Source organism: Macaca mulatta, chromosome 1 (assembly GCF_049350105.2).
Source record: "Macaca mulatta isolate MMU2019108-1 chromosome 1, T2T-MMU8v2.0, whole genome shotgun sequence".
Classification (NCBI taxonomy): Eukaryota; Metazoa; Chordata; class Mammalia; order Primates; family Cercopithecidae; genus Macaca; species Macaca mulatta.
The window spans coordinates 226265168-226282834 of NC_133406.1; the positions used below are offsets into that span (position 1 = coordinate 226265168).

The 17667-nt window shown below is 52.5% G+C and overlaps 1 protein-coding gene across 2 annotated transcripts in view; it reads right to left on the bottom strand.

Moving 5' to 3' along the window:
- The window catches only part of KAZN (kazrin, periplakin interacting protein), a 515264-nt gene that overhangs the window by 190287 nt on the left and 307310 nt on the right, over positions 1 to 17667 (bottom strand). The window contains exon 1 of one of the 2 annotated variants that reach the window (XM_028839490.2): positions 939 to 1370. The exons of the other annotated variant lie outside the window; for it this stretch is intronic. Coding sequence (XP_028695323.1) covers positions 939 to 1134 — 196 coding nt within the window. The 5' untranslated portion in view covers positions 1135 to 1370. Of the gene's footprint in view, positions 1 to 938; positions 1371 to 17667 lie in introns of those variants that run through there. 2 annotated transcript variants of the gene reach the window in all.

Below are 17667 nucleotides of genomic sequence, written 5' to 3' on the forward strand. Positions count from 1 at the left end.
GTAGATAACACAGCCTCACTCCCAGGGTTGTGATAAGATTTTAAGGATATGTTGCATGTGAATTACTATAACACAATAGGTGTTCCATGAATAAGGAATAATTATGTTGTGCCTCCCCCTCCCGTTTTTCCCGGAAAAAGTATTCAGAACTTGGACCTGATGATGGCAGCCCCTTCTCAGAAAAGCCCTTCGTCTTCTAAGGTTTCTTCCTATTCCAGTCAAGAGGATCAGGGGTTCCTGTCTCCCATCCCCATGCCCTAACCTGGGGGGAAGGGGGAGGGGGAAGGGAGACAGCACAGGCCTGAGTGGGATGGAACGGGCACACCCACTGGGAACACTTTAACAGTAAAACGCTGTTCTCCACTTGGGGCGGATTAGCCAACGATACGCAATTAGATCACTGCATTTGTGTCTCCACCTCTGCAATTTCTCTTTCTGCATTACTCGGAGTTCAAGTGTATGAGAAACGCAGCAACCTCTCCGCTCCTAGCAAATGCGAGGCATCAATTTCACCTCCGAGGGGCGGCGGTGAAGGGGGTTCCCCTCTGCACTCCGCGGGGGCCGCCAGATGGCTCACAGGTGCGGTCCCAGGGGGCCGAACCAACTTCGTGCAGGGCTGGCCCCTTTCCCACGCTTCCCCAAGCAGACGAGGGGTCCAGCCCAGAGCTGGGTCTCCAGGCGCCGCGGGATCGCCGGGCTCCGGCAAGCGCGGCCCTGGTCCTCCGGTGCAGCCCCGAGCCCCGGTCCCCACGCCGAGGAACTCACTCCGCGTCCCGCGCGCCTCCCGCTGCACCCGCCCAGGGCTCGGGGCTCCGCGCGCTGCGAGAACTTTGCCGCCAGCGGCTTCCCGATCCCGGCTCCGAGCGCCCTCGCGCGCCCGGCCCCGGCGGCTCCCGGGCCTGCGTCCGCGCCGCCCGCCCCGCCCCGCGCGCACCTACCGGGCTGGCTGCAGTCGCCATCCGCTCGGACCCGGGGAGCCCCGGCGCGGGGCCCGGCCGCGTCCACGCACTGCTCGCAGGCTGCGAGTCCCGGGGGCCGCGTGGGCCCGGCCCCCGCCCCGCAGGAAGGTGCCGGCTCGCCCTGCGCCGCGAGCTGGCGGACGCGCTCCCACGAGCCCGAGTCGGCCGCCCGCATGCCGGGTGCCCGGGGGGCGCTGCCCGCGGCGGCGCGAGGGGCTCCGACGGCGCGCGCCGGGCTCACAGTTCCTGGGGTCGCCGCCGCATCGGGGCGCAGCCGAGCGCCGCCCCCGCCTCCCGCCCGGCCGCCTGCGCACGCCGGACCAGGGCTCTCCGTCCGGCCGGACGCCGGGCGGTCAGCGGCTGCCGCACGCGAGGAATTCGGCCGCGGAGCCTCTCACGTGGGAACGACTCCCAGTCCCGCGGCTCCTCCTCCCGCTCCTTCCGGGCTGGCGACGGCCGAGGCTCGCCCCGCCCCCGCCCCGCCCCGCCCCGCCCCCGCCCCCGCCCCCGCCCCCGCCCCTCCGCGGCGCCCAGACTGGCCCCAGTGCCCCGGGAGCGCCGCTGCGTCGCCCCATTGTGCGCCTGGCCCCCGCCACTCGGTGCATCCCCGACGCGGTCATTCCCGGGGACACGGAGGGTCAGAATGATGACCGATGTCACCGGGGGGACTTGGGCCCCGGTCTTTGAAAGCCCCTGGCCTCTGCCTGGCACCCCACTTTGCTGTGTCTCTCTCCTCTCCTGACACCCTGTGACAGCCTTGCTGGAGCCCAGGTCCTCACAGCCGGCCGGGGGAGGTCAGAAAGAGTGGGCGGGGAGGGGAGCAGCCCCAGGACCTTTCCTTCCCTTATCTTTGCGTGTGACTGGCCATCCTGTGAGGGGAATGCTGAGTGCGTCTGGTGGAGGAGATCGCGAGGGGGCTGAGATCTGGTGGGAGGCCCTGGTGACTTCACCTCACTTCCCCAGGCTCAGTTTCCCCATCTATGAGTTAGGCATTAGTAATTCCCCGCTGTCCATTATCAGTGCTGCCTATGAACTCTCCAACTATGGCAGCCATTGGCAGGGGAGGCCAGAGCCTGGACCCTGTGAGTGGGTGGGGGAACGGTGACAAGGCCAGGCAAACCCTGTAGGAAGTGGCACCTTGGAGGGTCTGCACAACAGAACTCACCCGCTGGAGTGGGTGTTCAGGCTGGCAGTGCTCCTGTCAAGTGAGTGCAGCTCTGAGCCCCCTTTGATCTGGGGATTACGATGCTCTTCAGAAAGACTAATTATCTCCTTACAGCCCCAGGAGGCAGGTCCAGTTTCCCCCTGTTGTACACACGCGGGAGCCGAGGCTACACAGCCAGGTGAGCAGTCAGTCACACACTCATGGAGCCCCCAGCCACCCCTTGTAGGCAGCATGCTGGCATCCCTACCCTGCCCAGGCCTGGCTCTGTAACCTGAGGCTCCCACGGGCCCAGGCCTGAGATGTGCGAATTTCTAGGTCACTGGCCTATGGCTCTCCAACAAGCTATGAGAACCAAGTTACTTTCCCCTAAGTCTACAGAACCTTTTAGGAGCAGTTTTCTGCCCGTGGATTAGAAGCCCTGGCTCTCAGCAACCACAGTGGCCTGGCCACCAACTATCATGGCCTTCCCAGCTTCTCCCTGCCCCCCGCATCCTCACCTTCCCGATGACCGAAACTGGCCCAGCTGTGGAGGCTGCCTTAGAACCCCCGCCCTCTCTAGCTGGCACTGTTTTTTGGTTTTTGTTTTTGTTTGTTTGTTTTCTGGAGACAGAGTCTTGCTCTGTTACCCAGGCTGGAGTGCAGTGGTGTGATCTTGGCTCACTGCAACTTTCGCCTCCTGGGTTCAAGTGATTCTCCTGCCTCAGCCTCCCGAGTAGCTGGGATTACAGGTGCCCGCCACCATGCCCGGCTAATTTTTGTATTTTTAGTAGAGATGGGGTTTCACCATGTTGGTCAGGCTGATCTCGAACTCCTGACCTCGTGATCTGCCCGCCTCGGCCTCCAAAAGTGCACTTTTGATTGCCCAGTGGAGGGCAGAGTGGCATGCAAAGTGCTAGGTGCTCCCAGCTGTGGAAGAAAAGTACCCACACCACTTTTCCAGGAGGAAGGAAACTGACACCACACCAAGTGACCAGAGATGCTGGGAATCCCCTAATTCCTCTCCTTTACTGAGATAACAGACAGAGCAGAACAAAAGAATGATCGCTTTGAGCCCCTGAGAGCAGAAAAGCTAGGAATGCCTTTGCCAGCCCCTGTATCCTGGAGAATCTGGTCCAGGACTGTCTGAGTTACCTTCAGGGACCTGCCTGGGAACATAAATGAGTGAGCTGGGTTGAGCATGGGCTGTGTGGTGTATTTCAAAAAAATAAGGGCATTTACGTTGTATTATTTTGACTTAAACACTCTTGGCATATTAAACACTTAGGAAGACTTTTCACTTCCGCAAAGAAACATCGTCTTTCACATATTTCTTGAAGTACATGAACTATACTTTTGATAGAGACATGTGCTTTCCTCTTAACTCCATGACAAGAGAAAAATAGCACTTGGCTGGGCGCAGTGGCTCACGCCTGGAATTCCAGCACTTTGGGAGGCCGAGGAGGGTGGATGACTTGAGGTCAAGAGTTCAAGACCAGCCTGGCCAATATGGTGAAACCCCGTCTCTACTAAAAATACAAAAATTAGCCAGGAGTGGTGGTGCACGCCTGTCATCCCAGCTACTTGGGAGGCTGAGGCAGGAGAATCACTTGAACCTGGGAGGGGGAGGCTGCAGATAGCCGAGATTGTGTCACCACACTCCAGGCTAGGCGACAGAGTGAGACCCTGTCTTAAAGAACAAACAAACAGCAACCACCCAACAAACAAAACCCAGCACAAGTATGAGTATGTAGTTCCTGTCACTTGGATTTGGTGTCAGTCAGAGAGACATTAAGATGGTGGGGACTGTGGCAAATGAGGCCACCGGCCCCTGTAGAGGAGGCTGTCGATTGTTGTCAGGCAGGAATGTAGGCTTAGTGTTATCAGACGTTCTCCTTTCTTTGTTTGTTTAGAGCTACTAGGAATATGGATTTTTATGTGAAATCTAAATTCGAAATATTAGCAACTCTTTGAAACTTAGGAAGAAGGAAAGGAAGAAAGAGGAGATGGAGGAAGAAGAAAGTAAATGTATCGAAAAGTCTTTATGTAGCCCATTGGCCACCAGGGCCCATTTCACTGCTACCATCACTTGTCCCCTCTGCAACCTTCCAAAGTGCACATACGTCCTAGTTACTTTTCAATCATCCAAGCTGCTTCTCAAGGCCACAGCCCTGGGGAATTCCCTCTGCAACTTTTACTCAGTGCAGTTTGGTCGTGGCTCTGTGTGAATGTGTGTGTGTGTGTGTTGCACGCTCAGACCCAGACCTGCAGATGGCAGTGGGATCCACCTTCCCCCAGTTTTCTGGAGGATCCCAGGCTGCCCATGCCTCCCTTACTCAGCTGTAGCCCCTCACTCTCCCTGCTCTCAACTCTGCTAGCTGGCAAGTCTGTGGCCGCAGTGGCAGTCGGGAGTCTATCAGAAACCCATCTGTCTTGGGTGGGGAGGTATATTAAACATACCTTGAGGTACATTTATGAGGATGCCCTGGGCCCAGGAGATGTTTCTGCTCAGTCCTGCACCAGGAGACCCTGGAGCCAAGGACTAACCAACCCATTTTCTGCCCTGAGTGGCTTGGGCAGGTCCTACACAAATGACAACTCCAGGGGGATTTAGAGGAGACCCCTATGCAGAGCCAGCTTCTGGGCATGTGACTTGTGTGGTCACACTGGGCCCTGTGCTCAGGAGGGCCTGGAGCTTGGGTGAATGCTCTGTCGTTGCCTTGAAATTCTTATTTTTGAACACTGGGACCAACCAATTAAGTAGCCAGTTCTACTCCCAGGAGACCTTCCCAGGCCCCCTGGGGGATGCTGGGAATTGAGGCTGGATACAACTTGGCTCACTCTGTCCTGTTCCAGGGCACACTGTGTCCAGCCTCTGTGGGGCAGCAGGAAGGGAGGATTTGGGGGTCAGGAAAGACAGCAGGAGCTGTCCTCATCCAGTCCTCCCGGCAACTCATTTGAAAGAGCAGAGGCACAGTATGACTTCAGAGGGGAAAGGGGCAGTCCAGACAGGGTGTGGGGCGGCTGCTCTGGTTCTGGGCTCTGAGGCCAGACAGGGTCCCCCTGACCCTGACCTCAGGCTGGATAGGGCGCCACCCAAAAAAACAGAAAAGAGGCTGCAGACATAGGTGTCCGTTCAGGTCCCATTCGCAGTGTCCCTTCATTCCCAGGGGAACATCCTTTAGCTCACTGGAGAAGACTACAAGATAAATTTGGCTTAAGGAACAAAACCCAGAAACATGATATTAAGAGATCCTATTATGTTTGCTGTCTGCTTCAAGTTGAATATTTGAGCCCACTGAAATCTTTCCCATCCCCCTCCCATTTGGCTATGATTTTAAAATAGTCATGCATCACTTAATGACAGGGACAAAGGCAGAATGTCGTTCTGGGAAATGCATTGGTAGGCAATTTTGTCCTTGTACAAACATCCTAGACAGTACTTACCCAAACCTACACAGGATAGCTACTACACACCTAGGCTATGTAGTATAACCTATTGCTCCTGCACAGCATGTTACTGTACTGAATATTGTAGATAATTGTAACACGATGGTAAGTTTTTATATATCTAAACGTATCTCAACAGAAAAAGTACAGTAAAAATACAGTATAATCTTATGGGACCACCATCAGATATGCGATCGATCCATCATTGACCCAAATGTTATGTTTCTTTTTTTTTTTTTTTTTTTTTTTTGAGACAGAGTCTCGCTATGTCGCCCAGGGTGGAGTGCAGTGGCCGGATCTCAGCTCACTGCAAGCTCCGCCTCCTGGGTTTTTACGCCATTCTCCTGCCTCAGCCTCCCGAGTAGCCGGGACTACAGGCGCCCACCACCTCGCCCGGCTAGTTTTTTGTATTTTTTAGTAGAGACGGGGTTTCACCGTGTTAGCCAGGATGGTCTCTAACTCCTGACCTCGTGATCCGCCCGTCTCGGCCTCCCAAAGTGCTGGGATTACAGGCTTGAGCCACCGCGCCCCGCCGTTATGTTTCTATTTGTAGAAGATGTTTTACTGAGATCTTCCAGCCAACTTGTTACTATCTCCAAATACCTCTAGCTAAGACAAAGCAGGAACTCTTGATTCCCAGGAAGATGCAGAGTTTTGTAACACCCCATAGTTTTGTAACTCCTGGCGAAACTTTCCAGGGGGTATGAAGCCCTCAGCCAAACGTCAGGGCCCCTTGCTGTGTGTGACCATGAAAAAGTGCCTTGGGCTGGGTGTAGTGGCTCACGCCTGTAATCCCAGCACTTTGGGAGGCCGAGGCGGGTGGATCGCCTGAGGTCAGGCGTTCGAGACCAGCCTGGCCAACATGGTGAAACCCTGTCTCTCCTAAAAATACAAAAATGAGCCAGGTGTGGTGGAACGCGCCTGTCATCCCAGCTACTCGGGAGACTGAGGCAGGAGAATCATTTGAACCTGGGAGGCTGAGGTTGCAGGGAGGCAGAGGTTGCAGTGAGCGGAGATCACACCACTGCACTCCAGCCTGGCCAACAGAGCGAGACTGTCTCAAAAACAAACAAACAAAAAGTGCCTTCTGTTTCTGCATCTAAGTGTTCTGGAGGTTCAAAGGGCTGGCTTAGCAGGTGTGAGGAGGGTTTTTCTAGCTCTGCCCACTACGGTTGACATGCTCTTTTTTATCCTTTCTCATGGTGGTTGTGTGGGTATGTTCTGCGTGTGTGTCGCTGGTAGTGATGGGAAGTATATACCTATTGCTGCATAACAAATCACCTCCAAACTCAGTGGTTTTCAACAATAGGGATTTATTATCTCATAGTTTCTATGGGTCAGGAATCCAGGTGTGGCTTAGCTGGGTCTTACAGGCTGCAATCAAGGTGTCAGGGGGAGCTGCTGCCAACTCGAAGCTTAACCTAGGCAGAATCTGCTTCCAAACCAAACTCACCTACAAGGCTAGTGGCAAGACGCAGTTTCTCCAGGATTTTTTTTTTTTTTATGGAGTATTGCTCTGTCGTCCAGGCTGGAGTGCAGTGGCGCAATCTCGGCTCACTGCAACCTCTGCTGCCCGAATTCAAGCAATTCTCCTGTCTCAGCCTCCAGAGTAGCTGGGACTACAGGCGCCCGCTACCACACCCGGCTGATTTTTGTATTTTTAGTACAGACGGGGTTTCACCATATTGGTCTGGCTGGTCTTGAACTCCTAATCTCAGGTGATCCACCCGCCTCAGCTTCCCAAAGTGCTGGGGTTACAGGGGTGAGCCACCACGCCGGCCCCATTCCTCTCAGGATATTGAACTGAGAACCTCAGTTCCTCATTGGCTGTGAGATCTTGTCACAGAATGTCAGCTTGTTTCCCACAGAGGCCTCCAAGAAAGAGCAAGAGAAGGTGTGCAAGAAAAGATGGAAGCCATAGTCTCTTTGCAGCGTAATCTCAGACAGGACAGCCCATCCTCTTCTCCCTATTCTGTTCATTAGAAGTGCATCTAGATCTTGGCCAGGGACGATGGCTCACGCCTTTAATCTCAGCACTTTGGGAGGCCGAGGTGGGCAGATCACAAGATCAAGAGATTGAGACCATCCTGGCCATCATGGTGAAACCCCGTCTCTACTAAAAATACAAAAATTAGCTGGGCGTGGTGGCGCATGCCTGTAATGCCAGCTACTCAGGAGGCTGAGGCAATAGAATTGCTTGAACCCCGGAGGCAGAGGTTGCGGTGAGCTGAGATTGCACCACTGCACTCCAGCCTGGGCCATGGAGCGAGAATCCGTTTCAAAAAAAAAAAAAAAAAAGAAAGAAAGAAAGAAAGAAAGGAAGGAAGGAAGACATTTAGATCTCACCCACAATCTAGGAGAGAAGACAAACTGAGGTGGCTACCAGGAGGCAGGATCACTGGGGTCATCTTGGAAGCTGCCCACCTAGGGGATTGGGAACACAGTCTCTAGAAGCAGAGAGGCCAGGACTCAAATCACTAGCGTGTGATTGTGACAGATGATTTCATCCCTGGAATCCTCAGGTTCTCTATCCATAAAATGAAAATGATTGTGGTCACTACTCGTTGGGTTGTGGCAAGGGCCTTCAGGAGATGAGGCACACATATAAAGCTCTGCACGGGGCCTGGGCATAGGGTAAATCCTCAAAAATTGGGCTACTGAAACATTCCCAGAGGAGGCCGGAGTGACACGCCCATGGCTTCTGAGTGGGACACGCTCCCTGCTATCTCTATGGAGACTGCCATCTCAGTCCACTCCTGGGGCTCCAAAGTGACTTGGAAGCCCTTTGGCAGCCCCTGGGCCGCCTTTGTTGCCGAGGCCACCAGCAGGGATGGTGTTGATCTCCTCTTCTTCCCTCGGCCATCCCGGCAGAACTCTAGGACCCAGGTGCATCAGGAAGGATTAGAGCCGGATTTTCCCCCAAACCTACTTAGACCTTTGCCCTTGGCGGGGATGAGGATTTTACTCGGGGTCCATCCTGCCATCTGTTCTGGCGAGGCTGGAGACTTCTGTGGGCCTGTCATGGGCTCACTGATACCGTTTGATGGCTTTCCCAGGTCCCCAAATGACCTGGCAGAGATCCTGATCTCCTCTAGGGCCTTGCAAAGGCCTTCTCCTAGAGGCAGAGCTTAGCCTAGTCCTCGGGCAGAACAGACCATTAAAGCAATTTCACAGAGTTCCAGGTGTCAGGTGGGGCTGCCTTCATGCCCTGCCTGTTGGACTGTCAAGAGTCCCAAATTAATTATTATTATCTTTTTGAGACAAGGTCTTGCTCTGTCACCCAGCCTAGAATGCAGCGGTATGATGATGGCCCAATGCAGCCTCAAACTCCTGGGCTTAAGCAATCCTTCCGCCTCAGTCTCCCGAGTACCTAGGACCACAGGTATGCCACCACCATGCCCAGCTAATTTTTAATTTTTTTTTTTTTTTCTGGAGATAGGGTCTCGCTCTGTTGCCCAGGCTGCCTCAAACTCCTGGCCTCAAGTGGTCCTCCTACTTTAGCCTCCCGAAGCACTAGAATTACAGGTATGAGCCACTACAATGGGCCCCAAGTTAGATTCTTAATTGTAACAAAAGAATACAGTCCTGCCTTATCCGGGGGCCACATCTCGCCTTTTCTAAGCCCCTTTTTGAAGAGTTCACTTCAAGTAGGAAAGTTGCTGCAGAAAGTTAAAATGTTGTAGCTTATTCAGAATAAAAAGAATAGACTGGGTGCGGTGGCTCACGCCTGTAATCCCAGCAGTTTGGGAGGCCAAGGCGGGCAGATCACCTGAGGTCAGGAGTTCAAGATCAGCCTGGCCAACATGGTGAAACCCGGTCTCTACTAAAAATACAAAAACGAGTTCGGTGTGGTGGCGTACACCTGTAATCCCAGCTACTCAGGAGGCTGAGGTAGGAGAATCGCTTGAAACTGGGAGGTGGAGGTGAGACTGCAGTGCGCCCAGATCATGCCACTGCATTTCAGCCTGGATGACAAAGCGAGATGCTGAAAAAAAAAAAAAAAAAGAACAACAGTGAAAATACTACAAATAATAACAATGACAAACATTTACATAGCACTTACTATGTGCCAGGCAGTGTTCTAAGAATTTTACATATTAATTTAATCCTCCCCACAACCCAGAGAGGTAAGTGTACTATTATTATCATCCCCACTTTATAGATAAGGAAATGGACACAGAGAGGTCAAGTCACTTATCCAGAGTCACACAGCCAGTAAGTGACAGAAGCAGGACTAGAGCCCATGTAGTCTGGCTGCAGGGTCCATACTCATAGCCATGATGCTGAGTTGGCAATAGGTGTCGTTTACTGAGCACTGACATCAGTCCAGGGACTGTGCTTTCCAGCTCATTCAACCCGCCAAGCCACCCTATCCCCAGGTTCCAGATGAGAAAACAGAGGTTTAGGGAGACATAAGGACTTATCCAAGGTGATGTGGGTGGAAAAGGCAGCGTTGGGAGTCTAACTCTCAGAATTGTGGGGTGTTCTCTGCGGAACTGCCTTCCACATCAGGGGTTATGGAGAATGCGTGCCTGTAGGCAGGGGGAAAATCACCTCCTCATTCTTCATAAAGAAGGGGAACTCAGGGAACCCTCAGCAGCGCTGCTGGGCAGGATGTGTCCTCTGCTGCCCCCGGTGGCTACTAGCGGAATTTCTTCCACAACTGGGACCCTTGGCTCTGGGAATCATGATACTACGTTCACCACAATTTTCAGACCGTGTGTCTCCATTTCCTTTGTGTGATTTGAGAGACACAGAGGGCCAGGGGCCAGCGAGGGGCCCAAGAAAAGAATAACAGTTACTGTTTACTGAGCATTGCCACCTCTATGCCAGGCACTCTGCTAGAGACTCCTTACTTAAAAGCTATCATTTAATTAATCAATGCACAGATACCTAATCATTATTGTTAAGAGCTATTAATAGTAGATAGAGCATTTTACACATATTAGCTCATCTATTAATAGCAGACAGAGCATTTTACACATATTAGCTCATTTTCATCCCCAGAAGTACTATATAAGTACAATTACTATGTAAGTGCTATTCCTGTCCTCATTTTATCAATGAGGGATCCAAGGTTCAGAGAGGTTAAGCAGGTTGCTCCAGGTCACACAGCTAGTATAAGGTGGAGCTAGGATTCACACTTAGAAAGTTCTGGCTCCAGAACCTGTTCTCTTAACCATTATGCCATTATCAATGGGACTGTGATGGAGCCCCTGCCACCCATTCTCGAAGGCAACAAAATGATCCCAAAGAGCAGGCTAGGGAACTGCTTCCAGATTCTTGCTGGGTCAGCGATGAGGTCCAAGGATGCTGGCCTGGCCTATCCCTTTAAGGCTTAAAGTGCCCATCTCTCCTAGAGAAACTCATCTCCCACAGTGGCTGCAAGGAAGTTGGAACAACAGAGTAAGAACCCCTGTGTAGTCGTGCCTGGGCCTTTCATGGGAAGATCTCTGTGCTACCTGCAAATAGTAATTAGGCATCCCAACACCAAGGGGGTTTAGATGTTCAAAGACAAAACTGGCTTTTCTCTGTTGGTGGATGAGAAAAGTAAAGCCCAGAGAGGCAGACACTTGCCCAGCGGGGTTATAGCAAATCAAGGCCAGGAGGACTAACTCAGGTAAGCCCTGGAGCAGCGGTTCTCAAAGTGTGGCCCCGATCAGCTGCAGCAGCATCTCTCCTGAGCATGGAAGAGAAATGCAAATTCTTGGCCCTACCCCAGACCTCCTGAATTAGAAACTCAAGAAGCGAGGCCTAACGGTCTGTTTCCACAGCCCTCCAGGTGACTCTGTTGCTGTGACAGCTGAGGGCCACTGCCCTGCCCAGAAGGGCGGTTAGGTCTTCATGCCCTCTGAGTGGGGAGGAGGCAGTAGAGCGTGGCAAGGTCGCATTTTCAGTGGAGGTGGCGTCGGGATTACATAACATCTCCTCCTCCATCCTGATGGTTTTCTGCACCCAGAGTCCAAATGCAGAGGCCCTCCCTTGTCAGGAGGCCACTTGCCTGGGCTCCAGGAGGCCTGTCCGCACACACCCTCGGCTGCTTTCCCCATAATTACGGGTTTTGCCCGCCTGTCTACCCGCCCACCAGAACTCAGGCACATCAGCCAGAGCAACTCCTGGCTTCTCCAACTCAAGGCAGAGCACACAGGGCCCCCATCACCACTACACAGGCAGATGCGGGACTTTGGTGGCTACAAGGACGCCCAGCAAGGTTAGGAACGGGCCTTACCTTGCCCTCCGTGACCCCAGCATGGGCCAAGCCCAGATAGTAAGGCAGAGAGCTCTGTACTCTGGACATCAGAGAGTCACCTTAGGCCCTGGTCTCTGGGTTCTCAGGGCGGAAATCTGGAACGGCCCCTAGTCCCAATGGGACTCATTAGAATTGGTTCTAAATTCTTCTTTTCCCAGCATTGTTATTTAAATATCTTTGGAACGGGTTTCGGGAGGCAGATTTGTTGAACAGATATGTAGGAAGGACTGCCGTCTTCCCCCTGAAGTTTCTCATTAAACAAACAAGCAAAAATGTGTTTGGATAAATGTGAAAGGCGCTGCCTTCTTTTTGGTTTTAAAGACTTGACCTTTGGGAGTGGAATGTTTCTCCCAGATCAGGGGCCCACTTTAGGGGCACTCAGGGAATCCTGGAGTAAAGTACAACCCCAAGAACCGCTGGGTGGACCTAATCCCAACTCCCCCTGAAACACAAGGCATGGGTAGGGGTTTAAACTTGCTCTCTGCCCACAGTGCCAGGCACACCACAAGCACACACTCCTAAATATTCTCAAGTCTCGCTCAAGGCCTCCCAGTTGCCTGTGCCAACCTTAACAAGCTCCTTCCATCACTCCAGCCCCTCCCCATCTTGCCAAGTGTCTCAGGTCTTAGTAAAGAACAATAGCTACCATTTACTGTGGGCCAGTCAGTATGACTGGCATTGGCTCGTTTCATCCCCCACTTGCCGTATGAGAGAAGGGCATTGTTCTTATACCCATTTTAAAACGGAGTAAAGCGAGGGTAAAAGAGGGAAGCAGGACTTGCATTCTGGTGGCCCTTGGAGCCGCATCTGGCTTGTGAATGTGGTTTCTTTTTTTAGTACTCTAGTAAAAAAAAATTTTTTTTAACTGGATGCCAACATTTTAACATGAGGATAACTTACACCAAAAGCTTCAGATTTGTAGTTTCCACCTGGCCTTTTTGAAAAAATTAGGCTGGGCATGGTGGTTCACATCTACAATCCCAGCACTTTGGGAGGCCAAGGCAGGAGGATTGCCTGAGCCCAGGAGTTGGAGACCAGCCTGGGCAACATGGTGAAACCCTGTGTCTCTACAAAAAATATGAAAATTAGCTGGGCATGGTGGCGTGCACCTGTAATTTCAGCTACTCGGGAGGCTGAGGTGGGAAGGAGGTATTATCAAACCCCCATTCCATCCCGCATGGTGACAGCGTATCCTCTCATCCCCTACTGTGGTAGGTTCCCTCCGCTCCCTACCGTCTTACCTCTGGCTACCTCACCGAGGTACATGACCTGCCTGGCTGCTCCAGGCACAGTTAGTGAAAGGCAATGTCCTGGGTCAGTCCATCTTTCTGTCTGTTACATTTCATCACTGCCCACTCCTGGGAGACCCCAATGTGGCAGATTAGAAGGAAAACTAGACAGGGAGCCACGAGATGTGGATGCTTGTTCTGTTGACCTGTTGACTGGGTGGCCCTGGGAAGACTTTTTTTTTTTTTTTTTTTTTGAGATGGAGTCTCGCTCTGTTACCCAGGCTGGGGTGCAGTGGTGTGATCACTGCAATCTCTGCCTCCCGGGTTCAAGTGATTCTCCTGCCTCAGCCTCCCAAAGTGCTAGATTACAGGTGTGAGCCACTGTGCCTGGCCAAGGCTTTTCCCTTTCATGGCTTCAGTTTTCCATGTATAAATTGGGGTCTTGGATAGAACAATCTTCCAGACCCCCTCTACTCCTATCAGCTCCAGCAAGGCTCCTCCCAGCTGCAGAGCCCACTGGGAAACTGTCCTAGGGATTCCAGACCAGCCAGGTACAGGCTTGCCCACTGAGCCATCCTGTGGCCCCAGGCACCTCCTAGCTAGGGAACCGTTCCAGAGCTGCGCCATCAGTGCCAGCAGGGGCCAAGGCTGTGGGCCCTCCTAGTGACAGGGTGTGGGTTCCATGCCTGAAGCAGCTTCCGGCACCTAATGACCTCATTGCACAGAGGAAGAGTCCATCAAGGACCACCCAAACTCCCCACTCAGAAATGCAGGATGCCAGAGATGGGAGGTGGAGCCAGCGTTTCCCCGCCCAGGTCAGTCTAAGGACAAGGATGCCCCCTGGGCACTGGGCAAACTAGCTGGGGCTCTGCACTGCCAACAGGAAGTGCTCGTTCAAGTCCCAGGGACATAGAGAGCAGGAATTCAATCTCGCTTCTCTTTCATCATCCTACAAACATTCAACAGAGGGAGAAACTGAAGCCTGCAGAGGGAACATGTTTCTTAGGGCCACAGCAAATCAGTACAGAGCTGGGCAAGGGTTCAGGCTTCCCGGCCTCTGTCCTGGGGTGCTTCCTATATTCTCTCTCCCTCGGAATTTAGAACCTTTCACTTCTTGGCATTGGACCTCAGAAGGGACTTGAAGTGGCCAACGTGGGCAGGGCCTGTCTGGTTCAGAGGCCTGGCGTGGACCTTGTTCACGGTGCCTAAGATTCAAACCACTGCAGTGTGGGCTCAGGAGTGGTGTGAGCTGCCCAAGCCTCCGGGATGGGAGCTTGGTCTGTAGGAAAGGTTGCAGAACTAGCAGCCAGCAGCCCACATTTGGCTCACAGACACATTTTGTTTTTCCCACAGTGTCTTTTTAAACAATTCACATTAGTGGCCAACATTTAAGAATCAGAAGATTTCACTTAAAAGATAGGATTCCTGACTTTTCTTGAAAGCCTTGGAATCTGCCAAAAGCTGGATCACAGTTACTTCCTGGCCATGACTGGCAGGAGCTAGGTAAGCCCCCTCTTGCTCAGCATGCCAGCCATCTTCACTGTTTCTGGGACCTCTTGTATGTAGGTTTGGGGATTTTGAGCCCTCCTCTGCAGTCTCTCGGTGCCGCAGCCATAGTTCCTCTCTTCCTGGTTATCCTGGGCAAAACTCCACATAGCAGTGGTTTGCAACCAGGGGGCAATTTTGCCCCCCACGCCTGGGAAACATTTGGCATATCTGGAGACATTTTGTTGGTCACACTGGGGAGGTGAGGAGTGCTCCTGGCATCTAGTGGGTGCGTAGAATGACCTCCTACAGCAAAGAATTATCTGGTGCCGAGTGTCAGCAATGTTGAGGGTGAGAAACCCTGGGCTGAATCAAGAGACACCAAGAGCCCCAGGCCAGGGATCTTGAGACGGAGGGGCTGGTAGGGCACCCACATCGGGGAAGGTCCAGCCCTGCACATCAAGTCCTTTTCTGTCGTTGTGATGGACATGGAGCGCTCACTCGCACTCCTGGGAAAACAGACCTCATGACAGCCACTCGTGGCTAAAGGGCAGGAATGAATGTTAGGAGGGAGAAGAGCAGCCAGTCAGGAGATCCACAGGCCACAGACATCCCAGAGCCTTCTGGAGAGCCAGGGGCTAATTGGTCGTAATTAGGGCAGGGCCAGGCATTCATTCATTCATTATTTATTTATTTATTTGAGACAAGGTCTTACTCTGTTGCCCAAGTGGTAAGTGCAATGTGTCTTGGCTCACTGCAACCTCCGCCTCCCAGACTCAAGCAATTCTCTTGTCTCAGCCTCCAGAGTAGCTGGGACTACAAGCACATGCCACCGTGCCCAGCTAACTTTTGTACTTTTAGTAGAGATGGGGTTTCGCCGTGTTGCCCAGGCGGATCTCGAACTCCTAAACTCCTGAGCTCAGGTGATCTGCCTGCCTCAGCTTCCCAAAGTGCTGGTTAAACAGGTGTAAGCACCAAGCCTGGCCATCATGCTTTCAGAGCACCAACTGCATACAAAGCACTGTGGCTGGAAGGATGGGAGAAAGTCATGCTGTCCACAACATGGCCCTGGCTCTCCGGGTGCTCTGGAGGTAGCCAGTTGAAGAGGAGGGCACTCTGGGGTGCACTGCAGAGTCTTTGGGGCAAGAGTGTTATTTGGCCCTGGCTTTGAAAGATGCAGTCTAGGCTGGGCACAGTGGCTCACACCTGTAATCCCAGCTCTTTGGGAGGCCGAGGCGGGGGGATCACGAGGTCAGGAGATTGAGACCATCCTGGCTAACATGGTGAAACCCCATCCCTACTAAAAAAACAAAAACAAAAAATTAGCTGGGAGTGGTGGCAGGCGCCTGTAGTTCCCAGCTACTTTGGAGGCTGAGGCAGGAGAACAGCGTGAACCCGGGAGGCGGAGCTTACAGCGAGCTAAGATCATGCCACTGCACCCCCCAGCCTGGGCGGCAGAGAGAGACTCCGTCTCAAAAAAACAAAAAAAAAAAACAAAAAAAAAAACAAGAAAGATGCAATCTTCAGCAGAGATGGGCAGGTGGGCACTGTGGGCAGAGGAAACGGCCTAACTCTGGAGGCAGTCACAGACTCAGGCACACAGCCAAGACGAGATGTTATGAGTTAGGTGAGAGGAAATTGGTGGGAGGCAGAGGGGCCTGATGTCGGAGGCGGAGATTGCAGCACGCTTTAAGGGGTCTCCAAGAAAGGCTAAGTGGGAGAAAAGGAAGAGGCCATGGGGAATCATTGCCAAGACAGTAGAGTATAATTAACTGTGTGAGCTTGAAGAAGGCACTTAAATGCTCAGAACCTCACTTTCCGCATCTGTTCAATGGGGATCAATAAGAATAATAACAACGCTCACGTATAACACTTGCCATGTGCCGCCAAACTCTATGGGATATATTTAATCATCACTGCAACTCTATGAAAGTATATACTATTACTGTTTTATGTCCTTTTTTTTTTTTTTTTTTTTTTTTTTTGAGACGGAGTCTCGCTTTGTCGCCCAGGCTGGAGTGCAGTGGCCGGATCTCAGCTCACTGCAAGCTCCGCCTCCCGGGTTTACGCCATTCTCCTGCCTCAGCCTCCCGAGTAGCTGGGACTACAGGCGCCCACCACCTCACCCGGCTAGTTTTTTGTATTTTTAGTAGAGACGGGGTTTCACCATATTAGCCAGGATGGTCTCGATCTCCTGACCTCGTGATCCGCCCGTCTCGGCCTCCCAAAGTGCTGGGAAGAGGAAACTTCAGGATATGGGTAGGAAAATCCCTTTTAACGTTCCCGAGGACACTGCTGTTGAGATGGTGACGGTATCTGGAACAGGTGGTCTGGCTCCAGTCCACATGCGGGTTTTTTTTTTTGTTTTTTTTGTTTGTTTGTTTTTGTTTTGTTTTGTTTTGTTTTGTTTTTGAGATGGAGTCTTGCTCTTGTTGCCCAGGCTGGAGTGCAGTGGTGCGATCTCGGCTCACTGCAACCTCTGCCTCCTGGGCTCAAGCGATTCTCCTGTCTCAGCCTCCCAAGTAGCTGGGATTACGCCTGCCACCACGCCCAACTAATTTTTGTATATTTAGTAGAGATGGGGTTTCACCATGTTGACCAGGGTGGTCTTGAACTCCTGACCTCAGGTGACCTACCCACCTCAACCTCTCAAAGCGCTGGGATTACAGGCATGAGCCACCACGCCCGGACCCACATGCTCTTTTTGAGCCAGGGTCTGGCCTCTGTCACCCAGACTGGAGAGGAGTGGCATGAATAGGGTTCACTGCAGCCTCAACCTCCCAGCCTCAAGCAATCCTCCCACCTCAGCCTCCTGAGTAGCTGGGACTACAGTCACGTGCCTCTACACCCAGGTAATTTTTCTTTTTCTTTCTTTCTTTTTGTTTTTGAAACAGGGTTTCATTCTGCCACTCAGACTGGAGTGCAGTGGTGTGATCTCGGCTCACCACAACCTCTGCCTTCTAGGCTCAAGCGATTCTCCTGCCTCAGCCTCCCAAGGAGCTCGGATTACAGGCTCGTGCCACTACTGCCCAGTTAATTTCTGTATTTTTAGTAGAGATGAGGTTTCACCATGTTGGCCAAGCTCATCTTGAACTCCTGATCTCAAATGATCCACCTGCCTCAGCCTGCCAAAGTGCTGGGATTACAGGTGTG